The following is a 22,982-nucleotide window of genomic DNA, read 5'->3' on the forward strand; positions in this document are numbered from 1 at the left end:
TTTAGGCAAAGAAGGAGGAAGAAGCTTCCGGTTCTGCAGAGCAACCGTTGGATCTGAGTCTTTCGAAGAAGTTAAAAAACGACGATGTGGACGACGGTGTTGAGGCAGACGAGGATAAGGATGGGTCGGAGGAGATGGTGAATCGTAGCTCGAACCGCAGTCCAACGCCCATTGAAGTGACCAGCCCAAGGTCCACACCGACACCGTCAGTTCCAACACCCAACTCTTCGGACGTACCCCATCATGACCTATCGCTGAGAGCACGTGGCCGGAACACTACTGGCTCATCGATCTCACCAAAAGCGGCATCCGCATCCCCACTAGCGGATGCATTCCCTCTACCAAGCCCCTCACCATCGCTCTCACCGCGTCCCTCACCGTCACCCTCATCGCCCGGTGGCGTTACAGGGTCTGGTCCACATCATCAACCCATCTCCTATCCGAGACCAATATACCCCTTTCTGCTCGAGGCAATGTGTCACGGAGGACCGGGACCAATGGGTGGCTTTCAGCGTCCCGCATTCAGTTTTCTAGACTCACTGGAATCGAATTTGGATTTGCTCAAACGTAGCCGCCAGTACATGCCGACGAAGGCTTTTCATCAGACGGCTATGATGCCACCAGGGTTCGCTGTAGGAGGTGCTGGAGGAGGAAGACCGGGAGTACCCGGTGGTCCTGGTGGACCGGCGGCACCCGGGAAGGTGAAGGATCGGTACTCGTGCAAGTACTGTGGCAAAGTGTTCCCTCGGTCGGCTAACCTGACGCGACATCTGCGCACCCACACTGGTGAACAGCCGTACAAGTGTCGATACTGTGAGCGTTCCTTCAGCATCTCGAGCAACCTGCAGCGACACGTACGCAACATCCACAACAAAGAGCGCCCGTTTAAATGTCACCTGTGCGAGCGGTGCTTCGGACAGCAGACGAATCTGGATCGCCATCTGAAGAAGCATGATGCGGATGCGGCCGGGCTTGTGTTGGGTGATTCGCCCTCATCCAACGAAGCAGAACGTGGGGAGGATGTGTTCTTCGACGAGATTCGTTCATTTATGGGAAAGGTAACCTATTCGGGACCGGCATCCTTACTGACGGCGGGGACACTTCCGGCCGCTGCTGAAGTGGAAGCAGCCAAAGGTGAGGGAGAAGATGGCGAGAGTAGTGCTTCTGGTCGAAGGCGTTATGCGACACCGCTGGACGTAACTGGAGGTGACGATGATGAGGAAGAGGAAGAGGAAGATGAGGAGGAAGATGCCGCCAGCTGTGACGGTGAGAGTGATCTGATCAACATCGATTCGGACAAGGATACGATCAATAACAATGACACGATCGAGGTGTCTACATAAAGCTGGAAGTTTGGTTAGTAAGACGCACACGCTTGTACATAAGCTGTAGGGAACGGGTATTCTGCCGATAGAAGAAAATGTTCCAATATCATTAAAACAATGCATCAGACTATTTGATTTCAGTTGAAAAGTTAAGGTTTAAAGTGTACAACCAAGCTTATAGGAATGTGAGGTACGCTCGAAGAATAATCAAACACTAGAATAAATGTCCTAGGCTAGGGTTTATCTGAAAGATATTGAAAGAATTGGCGATTCTTTCCGGTTCATTCCGAATATCCTTGCACGATGAAATAGAGCAAGGAATTTTGTATTGCATAATACGACACATTTTTTTCTTCAAATGGACGCTACCGAATGCAACCAAATAATAAGAAAAAAAACAAACAAAACCAAATTGATACACAACAACAAAAAAGGCTTTCACGGAAAGGTTCTGCTTAGTGGTTAATCTACCGCTCACAATGTATGCCAGTTAAAACAAACATTAAAAATAAAACACACACACACAAACTAAGGTATTAAGATGTATGATATGAAGGTTTGAACTTTTAATGTAAAGAATGTTGGAGAAGACAACAACTAGCCAGCAAACAGTAATTTATTTCCCTCCCTATGTTACGAGCTTATGTTTTTTTTTTTCAAACGAAAATCTTTAAATAAGTTAAGAATGGGAACAACAACAGCAAAAAATCTGTGAATAATTTAGTAAACGATAACTAGTTAATACAATAGAAGAAGCTTGAGTTTCCTCTCGTTTTTAGCTTGAATTATTACGCTCCCTAGTATGCAGGTGGAAATCTGTTTGTGTTTAGGTTTAGTTCAAAATTAGAACCAATTACTGTTCGCACAGAGGGAGAGAGGGAGCACTGTATATCAGCATCAGAAGCAACGGAATCAGTAACAATCCACAGGAGAGCAAAAAAAGTAGTAGTCCATAAGCAATGTAAGGCAAATTGTTAGTTAGTTTTAAATTCTTCTGTAATAAAGCATAGTCACACGAATAATTTAAGGCTACACAAAAACTGGATTGTTTTCATTCACTAGCTCACTCGCTCTGGCTCGTCTGCTCACAATGCTGGTGTTGCGTGGTGTTGCACACACGTTTATCGTGATGTTATAAAAGCAGCGTACAAATAAGAAAAATCAAGCAAATAAACGATAGAAGAAAAGAAAAACACATTGGGAATAATTTGTTAAAAATGTCCAATAAATAAAGATGGACACGAATGAAACGAACGAGCGACATAATACGGACGATCCTAACTTTTTTTCCCCATGTGAAGGGAAAGCGCTTAAAGTAAGGTAGGCAACATTCGATAGCAATCGATTCAATTCACTGGTACATATATAAAAAAAACCAAACAAACATATTTTTAAAAGCAAACCAAAAACTGATCAAAATGTATCATATATATAAAAATCTTCACCTAACACTATCTGAATAAAGGCGAAAATTCACGTTATGTATGAAAAGGTTTCGATGCTTTCGTTAATGTGATCTTATTTCATTCAATTTTTTAAATGTCTTTTAGAGAAAGAAAAAAACAATAAAAATGCAATATTTTACTCATTCAAGCATTAAGAGTGCGAACCTACCTAGTAGTAAGCCCCATGCTCCATTCAAGTCTCGTTACCGGAATGGCTGCCAATTGTTTTTAAAAGCTACTGCAATGTGAAGCGATTTTCTTGTGTTTTGCTTTTTTTCTTCGCTTCCACATACTCCACAGTGTCAATGTTTCGCTTCGGTGACACCTGATACTCTCTGTGTTTGGTCGCGTAATTGGTTTCTCTTCACACACACTGTCAGAAGTAATTGCACCCCGGGATCACCCCGGTGTGATCAGACGCGCGTGAATGGTCGGATCGGTTTTGTCGGCGTCTTTGTTTCGAATCACGGAGATTACTTTTGTTTAAATCGAGCAAAAGTTTCTTGTTTTGTGCGAACGCGAAAAAAAGGAACGTGATACGCAACGCAAGTGTGTATGTTGCGAACGTTGATAACGATCGATACTAAGCGGTGTAGGGTTCAAACCTTGGTATTGTGGATGGATATTGTGCAATTGATTAATTGATTGGTACCGCTTGGGGAAGTTGTTTGCCGCGCACCGAAGAGGTGTTATTTTTTAAGCAGATCCAGTGATGATATGTGATTTTAATGAATTAAAGGTACAAAACGCGGTATGTTTCTATTTAAATTAAACATTTCAGGAGTATAAAAAGCCCACCAGACGAACCATCGACATATTTTGAATGTTAAATGCAATGAAATGCGTTTTTGATTGAAACAAAATCAATGCAAACCCATATTCAAAGCGGTGACTGCAGTACAAACGAAAAGAATACAACGCCGGTGCAAGCGACGAACCTCCTACATTTATAAATGTACAGATAAAAAAATACACTAAAAAACTTTAAAACAAAACCCAATCCTCGTTTAACATACATAATAAAATTCCGAAGGTTTTTTTTAAATATGAACACTATTAAGGGAAAGTCTCTTCACAAGCCGCTACCGCAAACCGAGTCCGCTCGGACGCACACATGAATAATCGACTCCCCCAAACGACAGGGATGCGAAATAAGTGTTCCGGATGGTAAACCGATGCCTTTCAGAGCTTAATGTTGCAGCTGATTCCGTTTTGCTTTTACAGCCAGCTGTTGACAGCGTTTCCCGATGCCATGCGAGCTACTTTCCGGTGTTTCACCTTTTGCCGGATTGCCCATTTAGCCAATATTTGGCCCACAGCCGTTTCCATTGCAGCGCATTGATGACACCATAAAGTAGCCTAATTCATTGGGAGATCATCGTGTGTACCCGGTGGTCGTCTAAATAGTCGGTTTCGCCGGTTCGGTTATCGCGCGCGTGATAGTTTGCCTCCGCCACGGTAGCACTTCGGTGCAAGATTATGTTTATAAAGAAAGGATTTGGTACCGTCACGGGCGCTGAATGTGTATGCAAAAAGCGTTCGTCAATCAGCAAACGATCATGGGTTTTCGGTATGATGGCAATGGTTGACGGTTGTGGTGGTGGCAGTGGTGGTGAGAGGGATGGTTCGAGGGTGCCATTTCGTAATGTGTCCGTCTACGACGTCGACGATGATGATGATGGCTTGGTACATTAAATCTGCGATAATCTGGATCAGTGCGTTGTGTTCGGTGGCAAATTTTATTTCACGTGCATGGACAGGTCTTCACCGTATGTGTCTCGGGGGCGGTTTGGTAGAGTGACAATTTTGAAATTAAGTATATTTTTGTTTTTCGTTGCAATATGTGCAACGAATCTAGAAGGAAGAGGATCAGCTTAAGTTTGATTCATCCAGCAAATTAGTGGATGATCGGGCAAAAAACATACCGTTTTAAGATGGAAGTGACTGAAATATCCGATTTTCTCAGAATATTGTTTTTGTGAAAGTGTTAAAGTTTAATTTTATCAAAAGCAAAATCGCACAAATTAAGGAGAAATTTAATTTTTTCATTTAATTAGAAATTAAAAAAAACAACTTCCCCATTGCACAATGAAAGCTCCTTTTGAAGCGACATATCTGGAATTTATCCGCGGGTGTTTAGCGGAGACTCTTGAAGTTATTGCATTGTTTTCAACAGTTTAACTTTCGACAGGGAAGCAAAAGTAGCGGGAAATGGAACTGTTGCCTTACGGACGACAACATCGTGAACTGCCCTCGGACAGTCGGGCAAATTGAGGGCAGGACAGCTAAGAAGGTGTGTACTGTGGCCATTATTTTTTTTTTGTATGCTACTGTTAGGAACAAAACAAACAGTTTCGCCCTCCGTGTTTGTTGGAGTGGGAAAGGGAAAGAATGGAGCTGCAAACGATAGTGTGGTTATTTAGCAAGCCTTAAAGGTAGCTTAAACTCGTCCGGTAGAAGGCAGAAGTAGAGTAAATGAGGAATTCGTGCAACTTCAATCGTGGGGTGAAGTGTAACATGGTGCTTAAGGGATGACTTAATGAAGAACATACAATAAATTGGAACATTGCAGCAAGTAAAGAGTTTTGAAAATGGAGAATTGATGAAAGATAAACAATTAATTAAAATAAAATCATTTGCGTTTTAAGAACTGCCAACTTTCATATTTCTGTAAGTAAAATCTACTCATGAAACATTCATTTAATACTAAATTTCTTTCGAATGAGTGCTGCCAAGTAACATAACAAAAAATCCTTCAACTTCCTCTATTATCTACACCTTTTTACTCTTTCTCTTCGAAACAATCTCGAATTGTTTAATTTTAGCACCAAAAACCCATTTTTTCTTCCTGTCCAAATTTGTCAACGTTCTGCACCACCGATGATGGATTTGATCCGGACGTACGCTATCACGGACGGTATATCTTGCCATTTTCTATGATTTATGATTTCACTCGACTGATCCACCCCCGTATGCCAAAGTCGCGCGATCGCGAGGGTGAGCATTTATTTAAAAAGTTACTTTTTGTTCGTTTAGATATGTACATTTTGCACCCGAATCGAAAGCTTGCGGTTTGAAGTAGCTTTTGTGTGTGTGTGTGTGCGCGCTATTTCTATGTTGTGGGTGGTCTGTTAAGATATAATTTTTTTGTGGACGTTCGCTGAAGGTGACATCTAAGCGATTTATAGCTCCAAATCGAAAGGAAGCTACGGTATGAGTCATCGGCTAACGAAATAAATAAGGTGTGTTGCAACAGGTTCGTTTTTTTTTCGTTGATTCTTCTTTGCAAATTGCCATTCCTTCTTTGCCAATCCATTCCTATCTGGCAGGCAGGGATTAAGCTTAATCTGTGAGCTTCTTGAATTGGCGATTGTTTGACCGTTTTTATTTTTCATTTTGGGAAGTTAATTTAGTAGCAAAGCAGGTGATCCATCATGTGGCTGTTTTTTTTAAACAACCGTCACGAGTTGAAGATATGATGAAGAAGCAGTTTTAAGCTGGCAGGAAGATGAGCTGGAAAGGATTAACGACTTTTGGCCGATGTTTGTCTTCAATCATGGTTCGACCATGGTTTGACATTCATTGGTTGTAAATGCGTTGTATTAAAACCTGTGCTGTCATCTGTGTGAAATGAGAGACGGGAGATATTGGAAATGTATTTATTAAAGATAGTTTGAAGGCAATCATTAATGCGTTGTCTACACGTATGCATATCGATCACTTGGGGGGAAAAATACCATGGGAATGGTTCACCCGGCATTTCCTCCGTTTCACTTTTTGCAAACATGTATTGAGGACGATTTAATGGTACGCAAAGCACTACACGAAACGGGAGTGTTTCGGATACTTTACCGGTTGCGCTACACATCACACGATCGTCGGCACAATAATGCCGGTCACAATAAAACATCCCCCCGAGGTATCAGATTCACTGGTTTTCTTCTTTAATTTGCGAAGGAATTTCAGTACGTGTATGCCGTCTCGAAACGATCACTCTCGGACGAGCCCAACCCGATCGTCTTCTTTCGGGCATGTCCAGAGCCAGAGGCAAAAAAGGGGACGTGTGGGGTGTGGCTGATGCGGCTAAGGAGTCGGTGTCATGTTGAACACGTTTTTCTTCCATCGGCCGAATGTGTGTTTGCATTTTGTGGCCCGGCACCGCCAAAATGCGTCAGGTCATTGACGTAAGTATAGGTTTATGGGTACGCTTTTTAACACGCTCGAGGTTTCGTGAAAATTAAGTTATTTGGCTGGACGTGCCAAACGACGCACACACGCACATTTTGGGGTGCATTTCGATGCATCTCTGCCGTCGGCGACAACCAGCAGATTTTTGACCGCAGCGAGACCTGGGAATGGCGTTTTTCGGTCAGCTGTTTCGTAGCTTCCTTTCCGTACGTGGTGTTTTTCGGATTGGATGCACTTTTTTTGTTGGAGGTAAATAAAGCCTAGTGTAGCTTCCGTTGCACTTCGTAATGACGATAATTGATTATGGTTGCGTTTATTTTCCAATTTACAACCGTAACGGGAAGCGCTATGGGTTGCATTGCATGATGCACCGGTAGAACAGGGCTTACGAATGGAAATCTTTAACCTTTTTGAAATGTTTTGAAGGAGAAGATACATGCCACGGTTTAAGATTTACTGCAAGAGCTACGAAATGTGTAAATATTGCTTTTTATTTCATTAGGGTTCGCCTGTTTTAACTTTCTAGATGCTGTTTTAGTTTGTGTTATTGATGTGTCACAAGAGGTTTAACGGTTCAAGAGGTTGAGCTCCAACCATTTGTGGATTCTGTTCAAGTCGAACTTGAATATGGCAAGGAAATTTTAGAATTCTTCCCAGTTTTTGTAACTTTTGGAAACTCAATTCGTTTCAAGTTCAACTGTCAAAAAACCAAAATTCAAAAAAAATTTTGTTACAGTTTTGCGACTTAACCTCTAAATTCTGATAGTTAATGATTTATTAAAACACAAATATTTTCTTGTAATTCAGTTTTATTCCGATATGTATGCGTATTCTGCAATAAAAAAAATACATTAAGGTTGGTGCTTTGATTTTTTTTACAAGGATTAAGCAAAATGAAAAATCTTGTTATTGATTAGTGTTACCCTGATATTCAATTCCGACATCATTAACACGTGCGAAGTAAAACCAATCATTGTAACCGATTACGGCTGTGTAAACCACCGAAGACAAACCTTCGGATCGTTTTTATCCATATACGTAGCGTCAACTACCCATCCATTGAGCCATTGAGGCGTAGACGCGATTGAGTCTTCGCCCCTTGGACGGGAACTAACAACATGCCGGCATATTTTGACAATCAACGCTTTATCCTTCTTGCAAAAAAAAAAATTGGTCCCACCAAGGAATGTAAACATCTCCGGCCCATTAATTTGAGTAATTATAGCACGTCACGGGCACATAATTCAAGGCAGGCAAGTAGATACGCCGGCGCTCATACATGCGCCCCAAACTGACTCCGACTCAAGGGTGGATGAGCAAAAGGCTACACATATTCGTAATCATGCGATGATGCTTTTCGCACACCGTATATTGGCCACTTTTTCAGTGGCTGATAAGATATATGTTGTCTGCTGGTGTACCATTTTTTTCCTTCCTTTTTTTGCTTTTGCGTAACTAATCAACCGGTGGGAGAAAGTGGCACGATCGACGATGTGATCGTATACGGTGCGTCCCATCCTTTTTGCGTAGGTTCGCACGGAATACAATGCAAAGCGTGCGATTATTATTGAATATGTACCATTCTCCTCGACAAACTGGGGTAGGGGATTGAAACAAATGCAGGCACATAAAACCAAATACCATGCTTCCATATGGATGGCATCTTCGTCCCGACCGACCGCTACACGCCTGATAGTGATTAAGTGCACTCTGCCCTTCTACAAAATACGGGAGATGCAACCGTAATTTCGGAACCCGCGAAATTAAACACGCCCGTTGACGGGTTCATGCTCATGCACGGGATGTGTAATGCGGTCCCCGGGTAGTAAACTGCCACTGATGTACTGCCGAGCGTGCGCACGTCCTGTCCACACGACGAAACCACAACATCGCGTTTAATAAAGTCATTATCTCCGGCAGCGGGAAAACCGTTCATCTTAATGCATTTTAAATGACGTATCACGCACCGTGAATGTACTGTTTTTGGTGCTGTTTTTTTACTGCTTTCTTTTGGCTCGAGAATGTTTTCCGCAAGGATGCTAAAGGTCATCCCTGGGAAGGGGAATAGTGATTTGACATGCATCCGGATGCGCTCGTGGTGTGTTCAAGCGGGCGGCTTGTGTCATTTTGGGAATTGGGGGTTTTTGGGTGGATACTGGATGGATTGATTGACTTAAGGATGCTGATGATGAATATGAAAAGCACGATTTTCAACACGATTGTAACAGTTGGTAAGACAGATGAAGAACAAAAAAATTGTTGACAGCAGTTGCTAGAGTGAATCATTCTGTCGAAAAAGTAAAATAAACAGCATTTTTTTAATTTATTTATCATGCACTTCATGCAGTGAGAAAATAAAATAAATAAGCAGAATACAAAAGTTCTCTTTTCAATGCTCTGTTAAATGCATTTTTTAGAAATAGTGGAAAAAAGTTTGTAAATTAGAACTCAACACTAAAAAGCTATAAAAAATCAAAAGGAAAAAAAACCTCCTTTTCAAAACGCTTGATGAGTATTTTCATGCAGAATTATAATCAATGAAGAATACAAATATTTTCTTTTTTGCAACGTTAATTTACACGTTTTTACTGGCAATTTTTCGGAAATTTGATAAAATATCAACTTTAGTGTACAGTATTCATATACATTTCAACAAAAACCCCAGAAACTCAGATAAGGATAATATTTAAATTAAAACTATTTTTTGCCTGGATGTATTCCAGTATTTTGCTGACAATTTTTCAAAAACTCATCGGAGTTTCGAGAAGTGTCTAACATTAAATTTGTAAAGAAATACTTTTAGATTTTAGATTTTTGTTAAATTATTTAGATTATAATCAAAAGTTATTTTTTTTTTATATTTTCCTAGACTCCCCTACTATACATTACCACTTAATTGATTAACAGATTCATTTCTGTTTAAACCTTCTTCGTTCAACAACAACAAAAACGTCGATTGTTTTGAGCTCCCCAAGCAGCCCTATTCTGCTTCCTGTTGCGATTATGTTACACCACACGATTGCGGACGGTATTTTGCGTAGGAGTGGAACAATGTGATCTATGGAGTTTGCTCGCAATAACGTTTCAACCATTCTTTCGTAAATAACTCTAGAAATGGTGTAGAGGAAGAAAAAAAAACAGATTGTATACCACAAAAAAAATTAAATAAAAACCCCATAAACGATGTCGCAAAAAGCTTCGTTCGAAGCTGCGATTGCATTTTAATTGGATTATTGGAAGGTGTATGCAAATGTGCATCGATCCGGATCGATTCACATTGCTGGAGTGTGTGTGCGCGCGCGCAGGCGGCCAGTCGGTTCGGTTTTGGAAACCGACCCCAATCGTTGTTCGTCGCTGATGCTAGTAAGAGCATTTGCTCCGGTTACATCACGGATCCACATTGCAGTTGCACCGTGCAATGTGTCTTTTTTTTTGTTTCACTCCCCCGTACCACCCTTTTTGGCGTGAAGAAGTAGAGGGACGGGAAGATCGTAACTGGTTGCCAACACAGGCGAGTCTTGATGTGGTGTGATGGTTATCGCGAAAAGGATGTGGGTAAACTTTGTCGCCAAATAATTAGCCCCGGGGACATTTTCGCTTTCGATTCAGTTTCGAGCTCGCATAAGAAACGATCATCTGATCGGCAACATTAGCTGCTTGGTATGCGACCGACAGGGGTGACAGGGGGCTTGATTTGGGGGGAGGGAAGATTGGGGAAGACGTTAATGAAGCGGGAGTTCTGTCATGGGTAGGCGTCGGTTAGCTGATTGACGATTGATTGAAAAGTACCGCCATGTAGTTCAATTTGCTGTACATGTTAAAAAGGGCGACAATCGGATGTGTATCTACGGAGAGTTATGAAAGCAGCGTTGAGATTTAAAGGGGGGCACCATAATAAGACCACGAAAGATGTGCAATAAATACAAATCAAAACTGTTTTTTTTTGTATAAAATATTGAAAATAAAATACTATTCTACTTTTCAATATTTTAATAAAAAAGATCATCTGCATCATCGTCTGTTCAATGATCTCAGTTGATATGAACTCAATTTAAAATTAAGAAAACAACGTCCATCACAGTCAACGCTTCAGTTTCTTCCAAAAATCCTTTCACGAAAACCCATCAAACAATCACTGGATGAAATGAAGAGATGAAATGAACAATCACGTTCTGAAGACACAGATGTTGATTTGCTTCATTCTTCCTCTTTTCTTCCTCTTCGATACCGGACATGCATGTGTTCCACCACGAAAGGTAGATTTAATCTTCTTTAATGTTATTATTTCATCGCGATTCCATTAAAATCATCATGCGATCGAACACATCGTGAATCGTTGAGGTTATGTACACTTTTTTCCATTCGCTGTTATCGGTTTAAGAGCTGCGGTGATGATGTACCACCATCTTGACGGGTTGACATTAGCGAAGATTTGCCTTTGAATCTTCCCGAAAATGAGTGAAATAAGAATGGATCCCAAAGGCGAACGTTTAATTGCCCACAGTCATTGGTCGATCGAACGCAACGTGATAATCCATCAAACGATCGAGAATGAAAAATGAGATGAGCACAAGTTTGGAAGTGCATAACGGTTCGATCTCGATGATGGTAATGTGAAAGAACGATCAACATGATGTGAAATTGTTTGTGAAAGGAAATTCTTTTGCAAAGATGAGATTTAAACTCTCCTCTTCATAAAAAAAAATAAGAAGTTGAAAGGGAATTCAGTTTCGCGCGCATAAAAAAAGAAGACATGTTAAAAGTAATCACATCCAATGATCATTACTAGTGGGAAAAATTTGCATAAGTATGATGTGCACGATGGTTGATTGCTTGCTTGGCAAGGATGTACAGCAACAAGAAAAAAAAGTGTTCCGTTTTCGCCGAAGTCCGAAAACACTCAAGGACACATTATTCACTTTTACTTTGACATATGTTGCGAACGTTACAAGAGTTGATTTTGTTGATGCTGTGTATCTTTTCCCATTCGAACATGTTTCAGAGGCGGTACCTTTTTCATTAAACACATTTTGGCTGATGAACTGCGGTGTTTGCGTACTACAAAAAAAGCTCTCCGAACAAACGAACGATCAGAGCTTAACATCATACACAACAGCTTCCCAACATGTCCGACCCCAGACGGGTCGTATCATCAACGAACGTCATCAGCCGCTGGTCGTTTTGGTTGATTAAATTGTAATTTAATTTATTCACCATCAAAACTATCACAAAACAGCGAGTCTGCTAGTCTGCCAGTTTTATAGTGCACTGATCAGACACGAGGAACAACGAACAACGAGACGAAAAGATGCATTGCAATTGAGGCGTAAGTGCAAGTGCTAGGGATACGGAGCACTTTACATTTAATTTTGTCTTGACCGCCGCTGCACCACATAACAGGGTCGTCCTACCGTGGACCACCAGACACACATAAAATGTTTGTGCGAAGGTGATTGTTTTATGTTGGCATTAATTTTATGTGCATTGTTATGTTGCGGGCTAATGAAAGCTGGAGGGTGTTTGCTTGATTAAGGGTAAATTGTTCAGCGGTACACAGTGAAGCATAAATAATTTTTAAAAGATATTTTTAAATTAAAAATAAATTTATTTACACTAGTGTTTACAGCGTTAAACCATGCTTACAGAGTTAAAATCTCTCTTGGTCTATTAGACGTCTTGTGAGACGTCATTCAGTGTTGCATGCTAACAACAAATAAATAATAGGTACGTGTGTAAATGGTATTTGCGTGCACGCCAAGCCGCAACGCAAGTTGAGCAGCAACAATTGTTTTCCACTTTGTTTATTGTGCCAAAATGTGGAAATGCAACAGCCCGAGTGCGAACCAAAAACCGTTGCACCAGCTGTTCACTGAATCGCACCCGGCGATGAATATGTTTATCTGCATCTTTATCACCTCTGCAAACAGTGAAACGATTCTCACGATCCCGATCGGTTTGCCGTGTATTTCGATATCTTATTCCACCCGATTGCATTATCTGCGTTGGCGTCGTATGTGGTTACCGTAGATGGAGCATGCGATACGAAAGATTTGAATGCTACGCGGGTGGAAACGACAAGCGACGAACCCTGTGAAATGTGTCCTGATGTTCTGGTGACGATACCTACCGTATACATAGCCGATTATTGGTCTGATGACTTCATTTCGGAGGCCAACCATAGTATGAGGATCAACCGAAAAGGTTGTTGAAGCTGTTAAGCTGTCCTTTCGATCGGTGGACTTATAAGCGGTATGGAAGTGTATCGCTTACTGTTGCTGTTGCTAGGGTGCTAAAGGTCTTTATCATTCGCTAACTAGCCCGATGTTGGTGAAGGGGATTCATATAAAAGGGGTGGACGGATTCGATTAACTCGCCATCCCACCATAAACGTGATGATCGCTGAACTACAGGATGCCATAAGTAGTTCATATTTAGTAAAAACATCGCTAAAAGTGAAACAAGTTTTCAAAAAGCAAAAAAGAAACCATTCCGTTTACAGATTCGTTCAGCAATGAATAAAACATAATTAAAAGCATTAACGAAAGAGGAAAAAAATGTAAGCGATCATAGCAAATCCTTCTCCTCAAGCCATTCATACGGTTAATATTCTTTGCATGCAATTTATGTCTTTTCAGCGCTTGTTTTCAATCCGTAATTAATTGCTACTAAAGTAAAACTGTTCCGAACCATGGTGAAATATGAGCAAGTTGGAAAAGTCATTTAACATTAACGACTAATAAAGATACGTGTCATTACTCAAACCAGCGACAGTGGAATAAAGCTACAAAAAATCATTTAAAATGCCTGTTTTCACTTTTATTTGACATTCATGTGAAATGAACACCTGAAGCTAACCAGTAGCGAAACCAACTATTTTTCGTCAAATTTAAATACCAATCCAGTAATTTACTGGAGCAAAAATATTGCTCAAAAAAAACGGGGTTGAAAAAAATAAAATAATTTTACGCAACGTTCGCTTTTCATTTACTTTGCAAAAAGGAACAATTTCAGGATACCGATGTACTTTCGTAATGTAAAGGATAACTGTCATATCAGCAAGGCAAAGTACGACCACACCCGTCGAACCAACGGGATAAGCATAGGCCCGAGGGAATAATACGACCACCGGCTGGTGAAATCGGTAACCGATTTGGTTCGGGTTAATGCAATCTGACACGATAAAGGCAAAGAAATAGCGAGCAAATGTTGCATCCGCAATGCCGCTGCATGATCCGATGCAATTTGCATCGTAATGGTGTTGTTGTTTGTGGGTCCATTCTTGTTACCTCACCTCGCGATCCCGGCCCAAGCATTTGGGCAACGATTCTTTTGTTGCACGAAATTTCGAAACAAAACCGAGCGCAAACAAAAAAAAAGTCTCATCGGCTGTTGGCCTTGAATGCACTTGGCCTGCTAATGTTGGTGGTGGTGGTGGTGTAGGTGCAACAGTTAGCAATGGAAACTAGGGTGAAATAAAAGGTGCCAACAGGTTGTCTTCTTGCGTTAGGAAAATGGGTAATGGGCTAGCAAATGCACCCGCGTCTAGATGCACACGACGCGGTCGCCGTTTTGTAAATCTTGGTTCCTGCAAAAGCAACGCGCACGCATACGAAACAAATGCGTTGCACACAGCGTGTGTGGTTAAGGGAACGTTATTTTTTACCTCCCCGACACGCGTTTACCACCGGACCGGACAAAGGAATTGTGGACACAATGGGTGTACGCGGTTCGGTCGCAAACCTTCCCAGCGGTATCATTATTTGCGGGCGTACACAACCGCATTGTCGCAATACCGATATTAATGTTCGGCAATCACGGTGTTTGGTTCAGTTGTGGGGGGGTTTCGTTTCGTTTTTTCGTAAATTTTATTGTGTATATGCATCTTGGAAAGTGGACTAAACGGTTTGTGTTCGAGCGTCCATGTGATGCGAAGATAACAGACCAGTAGCGGGATAATAATGGGTGTAATTGCAATATTAATATCAATTGGCATACCGAAATATGCACCCATTACGGGTGGGTGAGCGGTGCTGCTATGAGCCGAAACATAACCACCGCTAGCGCCCATGGGAAGGCGTGATGAATGTGGCCCGCCCAGAATTTTTAAAATTGAACCACCCGAGCGAAGAGAACGAAACACACACTCAAAAAAAAATGAAGCGAAATTAACACGAACATCCGCCTGTTGGAAGAAAGTTTGACATGCACTGACGCACTTGAGTGTGTTTCGTTTCCATCCCGTCGATCCTGTTGCATCCTTTTCGCGTGTTGTGCTTCAGGGCGAGAGCCTTCCAGCGATGGGGGTTCGTGGCTTCGTCGAATGCGGAATACCGAAGTCACCCACCGCTGGTGCGAATGAAGTGTGGTTTTATTAATTTCACTTGAAGCGAATTCGACAGGGCAACGATTTGCCGACACGAACGATGAAACATGCTACTTTTTTTCTGGGGCACACAAAATCTGGCATCAGCATGTTGGTATGGTGTAGGTCTTTGCAATGTACACTGGTTGATATAAATAAATCGACAATAATTCTGAACTTGTATAGTGTGTAACATCACTATACACCCATGTGCAAAACAGAGTTTTTTTTCCATAATTTGGTTTTGAGTTTCATTCAGATAAGCTGTTTCTTGCTTCACTAAAGCATCTCGAGTGATAAACATATTTTTTGAACCCAATACTGTTGTCAGGCTTCCAATGTAAAATGTAACATATTTCAGTTTTTGTTAATGTATTCAATTACACATTTTGGTACCAAAATTGTTAAACAAAAATATTAAAATATTTAAAGAACTTATATTGCTCTTAAATTAAAATCAGAAAAAGGTGTATTAGAAATCGCTAAAATGAAATTTACGAATTGCAATCAAAATTGTCGTTATTTTTATGCGCATCACTGTACTTCTCCTGCGGTACACATTCGTCAAAAACTGTTTTGTTTTCCCTGCGAACCCACTTTTCACCGCATTATTTTTTTGCGGCGGAATTCAATTTGCATCGCACGTTATCGGTGGGCCCGTAGTTACCGAACATCACCGTGCGGTAACGTAGTCACGCCTGGTTTTAGTCGAACCGGGAGAGCAAAGAAAAAATAACATTTTAAAATAACAAATTTTTTAAACTAAAGAACCTCCAGACGGCCTTGGAAGGGACGGTTGGGTGGGGACGATTTTTTTTATCGAGCAACGAAGGTTCGGACGCAATTGACAGTGAAGAATATTGGTCATTTTCGAAATTCATGAGCATCATTTCGGTGATAATCGGCCGTCCGTCCGCCGACTGCAGCCAGGTCGGCAACCGGTGAAAAGCGCATGAAGGTGAAAGATTGTATCGTTTTTATCAGTCGCCTGCAGATGGATTTCCGTTGGTTGCAGGTTTGGTCATGGGTTTTTTTTTTTGTTGGAGATATCTTATCGATTTTTTTTTGGGAATTATTGTTCAATCAATCTACATACGTAATGTGTAGGAAATGTGAAAAATAGCTCATTACATATGTATGATGTGGGAAAGGAATTCGAGCTGTATTTAAAATTTCTTACGCGAGATAACCTTAATGAGATAACAAAATGTCCGATTGGTCTCTGTGAAGTGATATGATCATTAGTCTACCTAATTACTTATAATATTTTTTTAACAATGATGATAATAATAATAAAAATAAAATGTTTCATTCATGCGTAAAGGATGCATAATTGAAGAGAAGTATTTTTGAATGTCCAACCCCTAAACTCCATTTCATCACAATGTCCAAACTTGAATGAATAAAACTCGTAGTATAAAATAATCATCATCGTCTGCCAATTACGACATGAATGAAGATACAGTTACACGCCGTAAGGAAAAGAAAGGTGACAACGAATGGCATTCTGTGTTTTTACTTAATAAATGAAACATAACCAACAACATAAGATCACCAACGATGATCTTCAGAGTTCGTTTGGAAGTGGGTTCTGATTGGAAAGGGGGTTTGCAGATGCATCAGCTGAGAGAGGCCCAGACACAGGCAGGATGGTAACAGGATGATAAATTATTGGTTGACAATTATATGAATATTTATGTTGCTCATATCAAACATGAAAAAATCGTAGTCGAAATAAATTATTTATTTATCAGCTCTTTTTTTACTTTTGGTAAACTGCAAGAGCAGGCGCAGTATTGGGCGCTGAAGATCAGCATACACTTTCGAATACCATTCACACGTGTGTTGTATTTACCAGGCCCCCCGGGGTGGGAGTAAAAGAGGAGGACCCGGACTGATACCACCACGGCAGGAACTTTTGCTTCCCAAAAAACATTCAGCCCAAAATGCATTTCGTGTGAAGCTGCGAATTGGCAGTTCGTTATGTTGTGCATGTTCACCAGAAAACTTTTGCGGCAACTCACACCGGGAACTGTCCGGGTGTGAGAGATTTTCAATAAAACACTCATAAATTTTGTCGCTTATCAAATTTATTTATCATTGCGAGTAAAAGCGAAAATTTTCAAATTAGCAATTTTGTATGTCTGTGTTGTTTTGGGAGTTTTGTTTCGATTTTGTTGTTGGTTGCATGGTTATTTAACCCTCCAAATCGTATGATCGTACAGGGTGGCAGGAAAGAATGAAAGTTTTTTTTTTTTGAAGCGGAGCAGCAGGAGAGAAAGGACGCGTTGATTTCCGTACAAAACGAGGCGATAAAGTATGGCCGGTGGGAAGATTTATGGCGACGGGTGTATTGGGATTGCTTGAAAAATGTGACTTTTGAGGGAGACTTTTCAAGAGAAGAGGATCTTCGTTTTTTTTTAACATGCAGAAACATGCATTACGTGTGAAAGGATGTAACCAGTTTTTGGGTGGTGATTCGCCCAAAAAAAGAAGATACAATAAATTCATTATTTTCAAATTAAACTCGTCGCTTTTAATCGTGTTATTCAATGTGATACGTTTTTTCATAAAATTGCGTGACTTCAAATTTAAACAATTTAAATGAATTATGCTTCGAAAATTGAAAATCTTATCTGAAAAATCAATTATTCCTAATCTTTTCATGTAGCAGAAATTTTTTGTCTCGATATATTAATTTACATCAAACCTCAGGAAAAATTGATAACTGCATTAAAAAATCTAAAATATCAATAATTACACTTGTTAAAAACTCTCTCTAGCTTTCAATTGCAAATTATTTTCAAGTATAGCAAACCTTGGAAGCAATTAAAAGCATAAATAACACACAAATATTGTTAATTGCATGGAACGCATATAAACGAAATATAATTTTGGCCATTGAGTTAGCGACTGAGCTGTCCAAAATCCTCAAAACGAACCACACAAAACATCAGCTATCTTCGGATCCCTTTAAAAGTGATGCATCTCCATCATTGAAAATTCAAAAAGTCCTCTATCATGTATCGGAAATATACAAGACAAAACAAGTACAAACGGCAAAACAGCCATCTCATCATACCACCGATAATGTGATATCGTAAATTTGCCACTCATTACATATCCTACCCTTGGTGCGAGTAATTAATCACACGAATATAGCTGGGGTCCGATACGATGGTCCATACTACCATCCGATCGGTATGGCGGCATGTATTGCACTCGATTAATGGCTTCTTCGAATTCAAATTACTTCGTCACGAAAAACGATTAACCACAATTGGATCACACGATAACGATCGGGTTGTGTGGTGTAGGCTGTTGCCTGTGATTTTAAGCTACAGTGGTACCGAAATAAGATGGAGGATGGTTTGTTTAACTTGTTATGTGTTTTTTTTTTCTGCTGGCTTGTTCGACTCGACTCGTGTAAACACATATGAATTGCCCGAAAGCGGGTGGCACCGGACGTATGCATGTGGGGGAAAAAAAACAAACAACCAACAAAAAAAGTCATCAGTTGTAAATATCCAATCCCTCCTTTACGTTAACAATGCCCACAATACAAAAGGCGAGCAAATTGAGCTACATGTTTCTGCCAAAAAAAACCCTCTTTACGTACCGTATGTAAACACAAAACATTATATTGCCACCCTCAAGCGAGAAGAAAAAAAAATCCGAACAGAAAATATTATAAAAATTGGACAAATTTACTCTCGATCACACCGGGCGTCGTTGTTGGTGTAGCCCGGGTTTTGCGAGTGTTAACAAGCGAGTTAAATGTAAAAAATATTACCCATCTTGTGCTCCCTTGCACCATCTTACATGTGGCGAAGAGAAGAAAAAGAAAAACAACACATATGCAATTGATAAATGTAATTCTGTGTATCATTATTATAACCGCGACGCGTTGCCCGCAAGCAACTCATTGTGGAGCAGCGCACGAGAACGTCTTCGGCGCAGATTCTGCGTGAATGCGTGAAGTTAATGTTTTTTTGTGGAGAAAACAAACAAATGCACCGATACCGCAAAAAAGGAACAAACAAAAGCACCGCACCGTTTCAAAAGCAGGTCAGTTAAAAGCGAAACAGGAACTGATCGGAATGTGCTGTATTTGTAGGGAAAGCAACAAAAAGGCAATCTTTGCCCAACCGTTCCTCACAACGGCACTTGTTGTTTTGGTTTTGCCAAAAACTTCGTCTGGGAACTGAATTGAAGCAAGAAAACGAACCCCCCCAACACAGTACCAGGGGATGCACGATTGCACCCCGTCTCGGGTGTAAGGGTGGTCGCGATTTTTATCATTTTTAACCGCTCCCGTTCAACGAAACGTGCCCGCAAATGAAGGGGAAAAAATGCTACAAGTTTGCATGTGAAAAGCTCAGGTCAAAAGGGTGGCCTAGGTCACAATAATTCGCAAACGTACGTGCTGCGTGGTAATGAAGTGCATTGCGAACTCCACAACGGATGCATACACGGACGCACAATGCAACTGTTGCAGACAGCGTGTGTGAGCTATGGGGACGTGTTGCAGAGCACAATGGTTGCACTGATTGAGGCCCCGGCTTCCAGCTTGATTTCGCGAGATTTCCCTTGCGCCATACGATGTGAATCGCACCGTTTCGATACGCCATTAATCATGCGTGGTGTATTTTTTTTTGGCTTCTTCAATGTGCAATTGCAATTGAATCTCAAGTTGATTTTTATTTCCCTTCGTGCCATCAAACCCTTACAGTTCGACATCTTTCTCCGCGTGTTTTTTCGTTGTTGTTGTTGTGCAGCATCAGCAATCGAAATTGATGCACTTTTTTGGATGTGCGATTTTTTTCTAGAAAAAAAAAACCACCTAACCTACGAGATAAAGGGAAAAGGAATTCGATCGCAACGCATATCATTCGAGCGCGTCGTGGTTTTGGGGTGTTGAATTAATTGCATTTTGCGCGCTGCAATTGCAGCGGACGCCAGGCGTATAATTGTGGCACCCGGGTTTTTGTGGCAAAAATTCGAACCGAATCGAATTCCAATCCGCGAACGTTTTACGACCGTCCAACCCCAGCGTGAGTGATTTCTGTGTCTGTGGGTCGTAAATAATTTCGCACCGGATGCCTTCTGTGCACGATCGCATCGCGTACGTGATGATGCGATCGCTTTGAAAGTGAAACGATTCTGCCGAGAGCAAAACAGGCAACAAATAAAGAAAAAAATCACAAACGCATATTTCCTTCCCGATTCCCGAAATGTGGCTGCAATAAGGGTGAACCACTCCTTCTGTGCTTTATCAAAACCCTTCAGTTATGGGACGATAAATATTCCTGCACGAAAGTGTCTTTTGCACGATTCATCGGCCTTGGGTGCATTATTCGTACCATTTTCGCACCAATGGTTCATAATTTCAACCATCGAAGATGTCATTGCGTACTTCTCAAGCGTTCTCCAGCAGGGATGTCGTCTGATCCTCCCGTATAATGCTCCACATCCCGATACGGTTATTTTATACATTTTTTTGCTCCACAAATGCACCCACTTTCACCTCTTCCCTGGGGACTGGGACATGAGACGTGATAGCTCATTATGCAAAGTGTATCATTTCGCATTATCTTCGCTCCATTTGTAAGCATATATATATCGCGGTATGGGTAAGGTTTCCCCCCAAGTGCCGAAAGAAAGGAGAAGTAGGAGGAATGGAATTCCTTACCAAAAAAAAAAAAAAAAAAAAAAAATGAGAGAAGCAAAGCAAAAAACAACACCACCAGTAAACCATGGCATGGTGAACCAAAGTCCCGTTGATGGGTCCTCGTGAAATTGCCAATAAGCGGAATAACGTAAAAATTTATTGCATTAAAAATGGCTCAACTTTATGAGCGGGTTTGTTTTTTTTCCTGATATTTTTTTTTTGTATTTTGGCGCAAAACATTTTGATTGCAGTAAGGCAGCAACGTTGCAAGTTTTTAGCCAGTAACTGGTAGCAATGCTGTATTAACATCTTAACCAACTCGTTAATAAATCGAATATTCATTATGTGTTTTCAATGAAAGAAGGTTTTGTTATTCGTTTTTTTCGTTTTTATACTGATTGTATAGTTAATAAGCAATGGCTGATGTCCGTAGAGTTTTAAGGCATGTCCTTTACTGTAAAGTAAAATACAGAAAATATCCTTCGTGGTAGTTTATACATTCAATCAGTTAATAGTGAAATTGTTCATTTATTTAGATGCTGTAACATCGAAAAAAAATCGAAATCGTGCTGTTTCTATGTGCCTGCCAGTGTGATATGATTTATTAAAACCCAAAAAAATTAAAATTAAATTATTTTGTTATAAAATTTAAAACTATTTATGAAAACCTTCTTCACCCAGGATATAAGATGAGTAGATAAAAAGATTTTTAAATCAATTTTCCCTAATATGATGTTTAATCGTTGAATATATCTCCATAGTAAATTTACGTTAAGTTGAGGAGTTAAGTGGTTAGAAAAATAATTTTAATATGGAAAATTCATTGAAATAATTGAACTCTTCTTCTTATCTAACAAAGCTAATAATGATAGTGTTATTGAATTTCCTGTTCTTAACAGTCCCTTACAAATCGAAGTCTGACTAAAAACTATGCATACATTATTATTTCTTTTTTCGCTCCCCATTTTGCACCCTGATACCCGATGAGGTAATCAAAAACGGCTTTAGAGTACGAGCGGAAAAAAAGCACTCACATACATCCTCTAGCTCCCTAGGAAGGCGTTCACTTTTCGGGTTTGTACATTTTTCCTTTCTACCCATTCCTGATCCAGGGGGCATGCAAAACCGGGGACATGTTTCATTTAACCGGTAGCTTCATCAATGGACGAGACAGAAGAAAACCAGACGCGTTCTTCTACCACAGTTGGCAGACACTTTTGGGGCAACTTTCGTCAAAGCGCGAAAAAGGATGCATGCACAAAAAGTCAAGAAAAAACCAAAACAAGGTAGAGCGATCAGCACAAAGAAAAAAAAAACAAACTCAACCACTGCCTTAACACACTTTTCGAAAACGGTTCGGTTAGTGGAGGAAGCGTTACGTAAAGTTGGAGGTTTGAAACCCATTCAGAACCGTGCGAGGAAAGGCGAAAAACGGACAGAGCGCAACGCAAAACACCAAGCGAAACAGACAACGAAACGAGATTGACATCAATCGATCGTTCATTAATAATAATTATGACCTTAATGCAAGTGCAATTTTCCGCATAAACACGCCGGTGCCGGGGTGTATAAAATATAACAAAATTTAACGTTGTTAAAAATAATGGTAAACAAAGATGACAAATTGATTTATAAATCATCGTTTGCAGCGGAAGCGTCGGTGGCGATGGGATGCGAATCGAGAAAGAGAGAGAGACAGACGGCCGACGAAACAGAAAGCGCGAGATAAATGGCCGTACAGAGATGATGATTTTTTATCGCTGTTCACCATCATCGAGAATTAAAGCGACGGACGAGCTGCCTGTTTGAGCCATGTACGCTGGAAAACGATCGGGTGTAATGATGACCGTGCTCATCATCAACGGCTGAAGGGTTCACTGGGTCCTTGAAAAATGGTTCGCAATGTAGATAAGGGCAACATCCTTTCACCTCGCGGAAGGATGCCACCGAAGTATTGGCAAAAAAATATTTTTATTTTGTTTTCAATCACC

The 22,982-nt window shown here is 40.6% G+C and overlaps 1 protein-coding gene and 1 long non-coding RNA gene across 3 annotated transcripts in view; one reads left to right on the plus strand and one right to left on the minus strand.

Moving 5' to 3' along the window:
• LOC125762877 (transcription factor hamlet) overlaps positions 1-2,365 on the plus strand; it is a 42,083-nt gene extending 39,718 nt beyond the window's left edge. For both annotated transcript variants that reach the window (XM_049425457.1, XM_049425458.1), the window contains one exon: positions 6-2,365. In XM_049425457.1, the coding sequence (XP_049281414.1) occupies positions 6-1,343 (1,338 nt within the window). In that variant the 3' untranslated portion in view covers positions 1,344-2,365. The remainder of the gene's footprint in view (positions 1-5) is intronic.
• Positions 1-22,982, minus strand: part of LOC125762904 (uncharacterized) — a 271,270-nt gene that overhangs the window by 45,791 nt on the left and 202,497 nt on the right. The window lies entirely within an intron of this gene.

Source organism: Anopheles funestus, chromosome 2RL (assembly GCF_943734845.2).
Source record: "Anopheles funestus chromosome 2RL, idAnoFuneDA-416_04, whole genome shotgun sequence".
Taxonomy (NCBI): Eukaryota; Metazoa; Arthropoda; class Insecta; order Diptera; family Culicidae; genus Anopheles; species Anopheles funestus.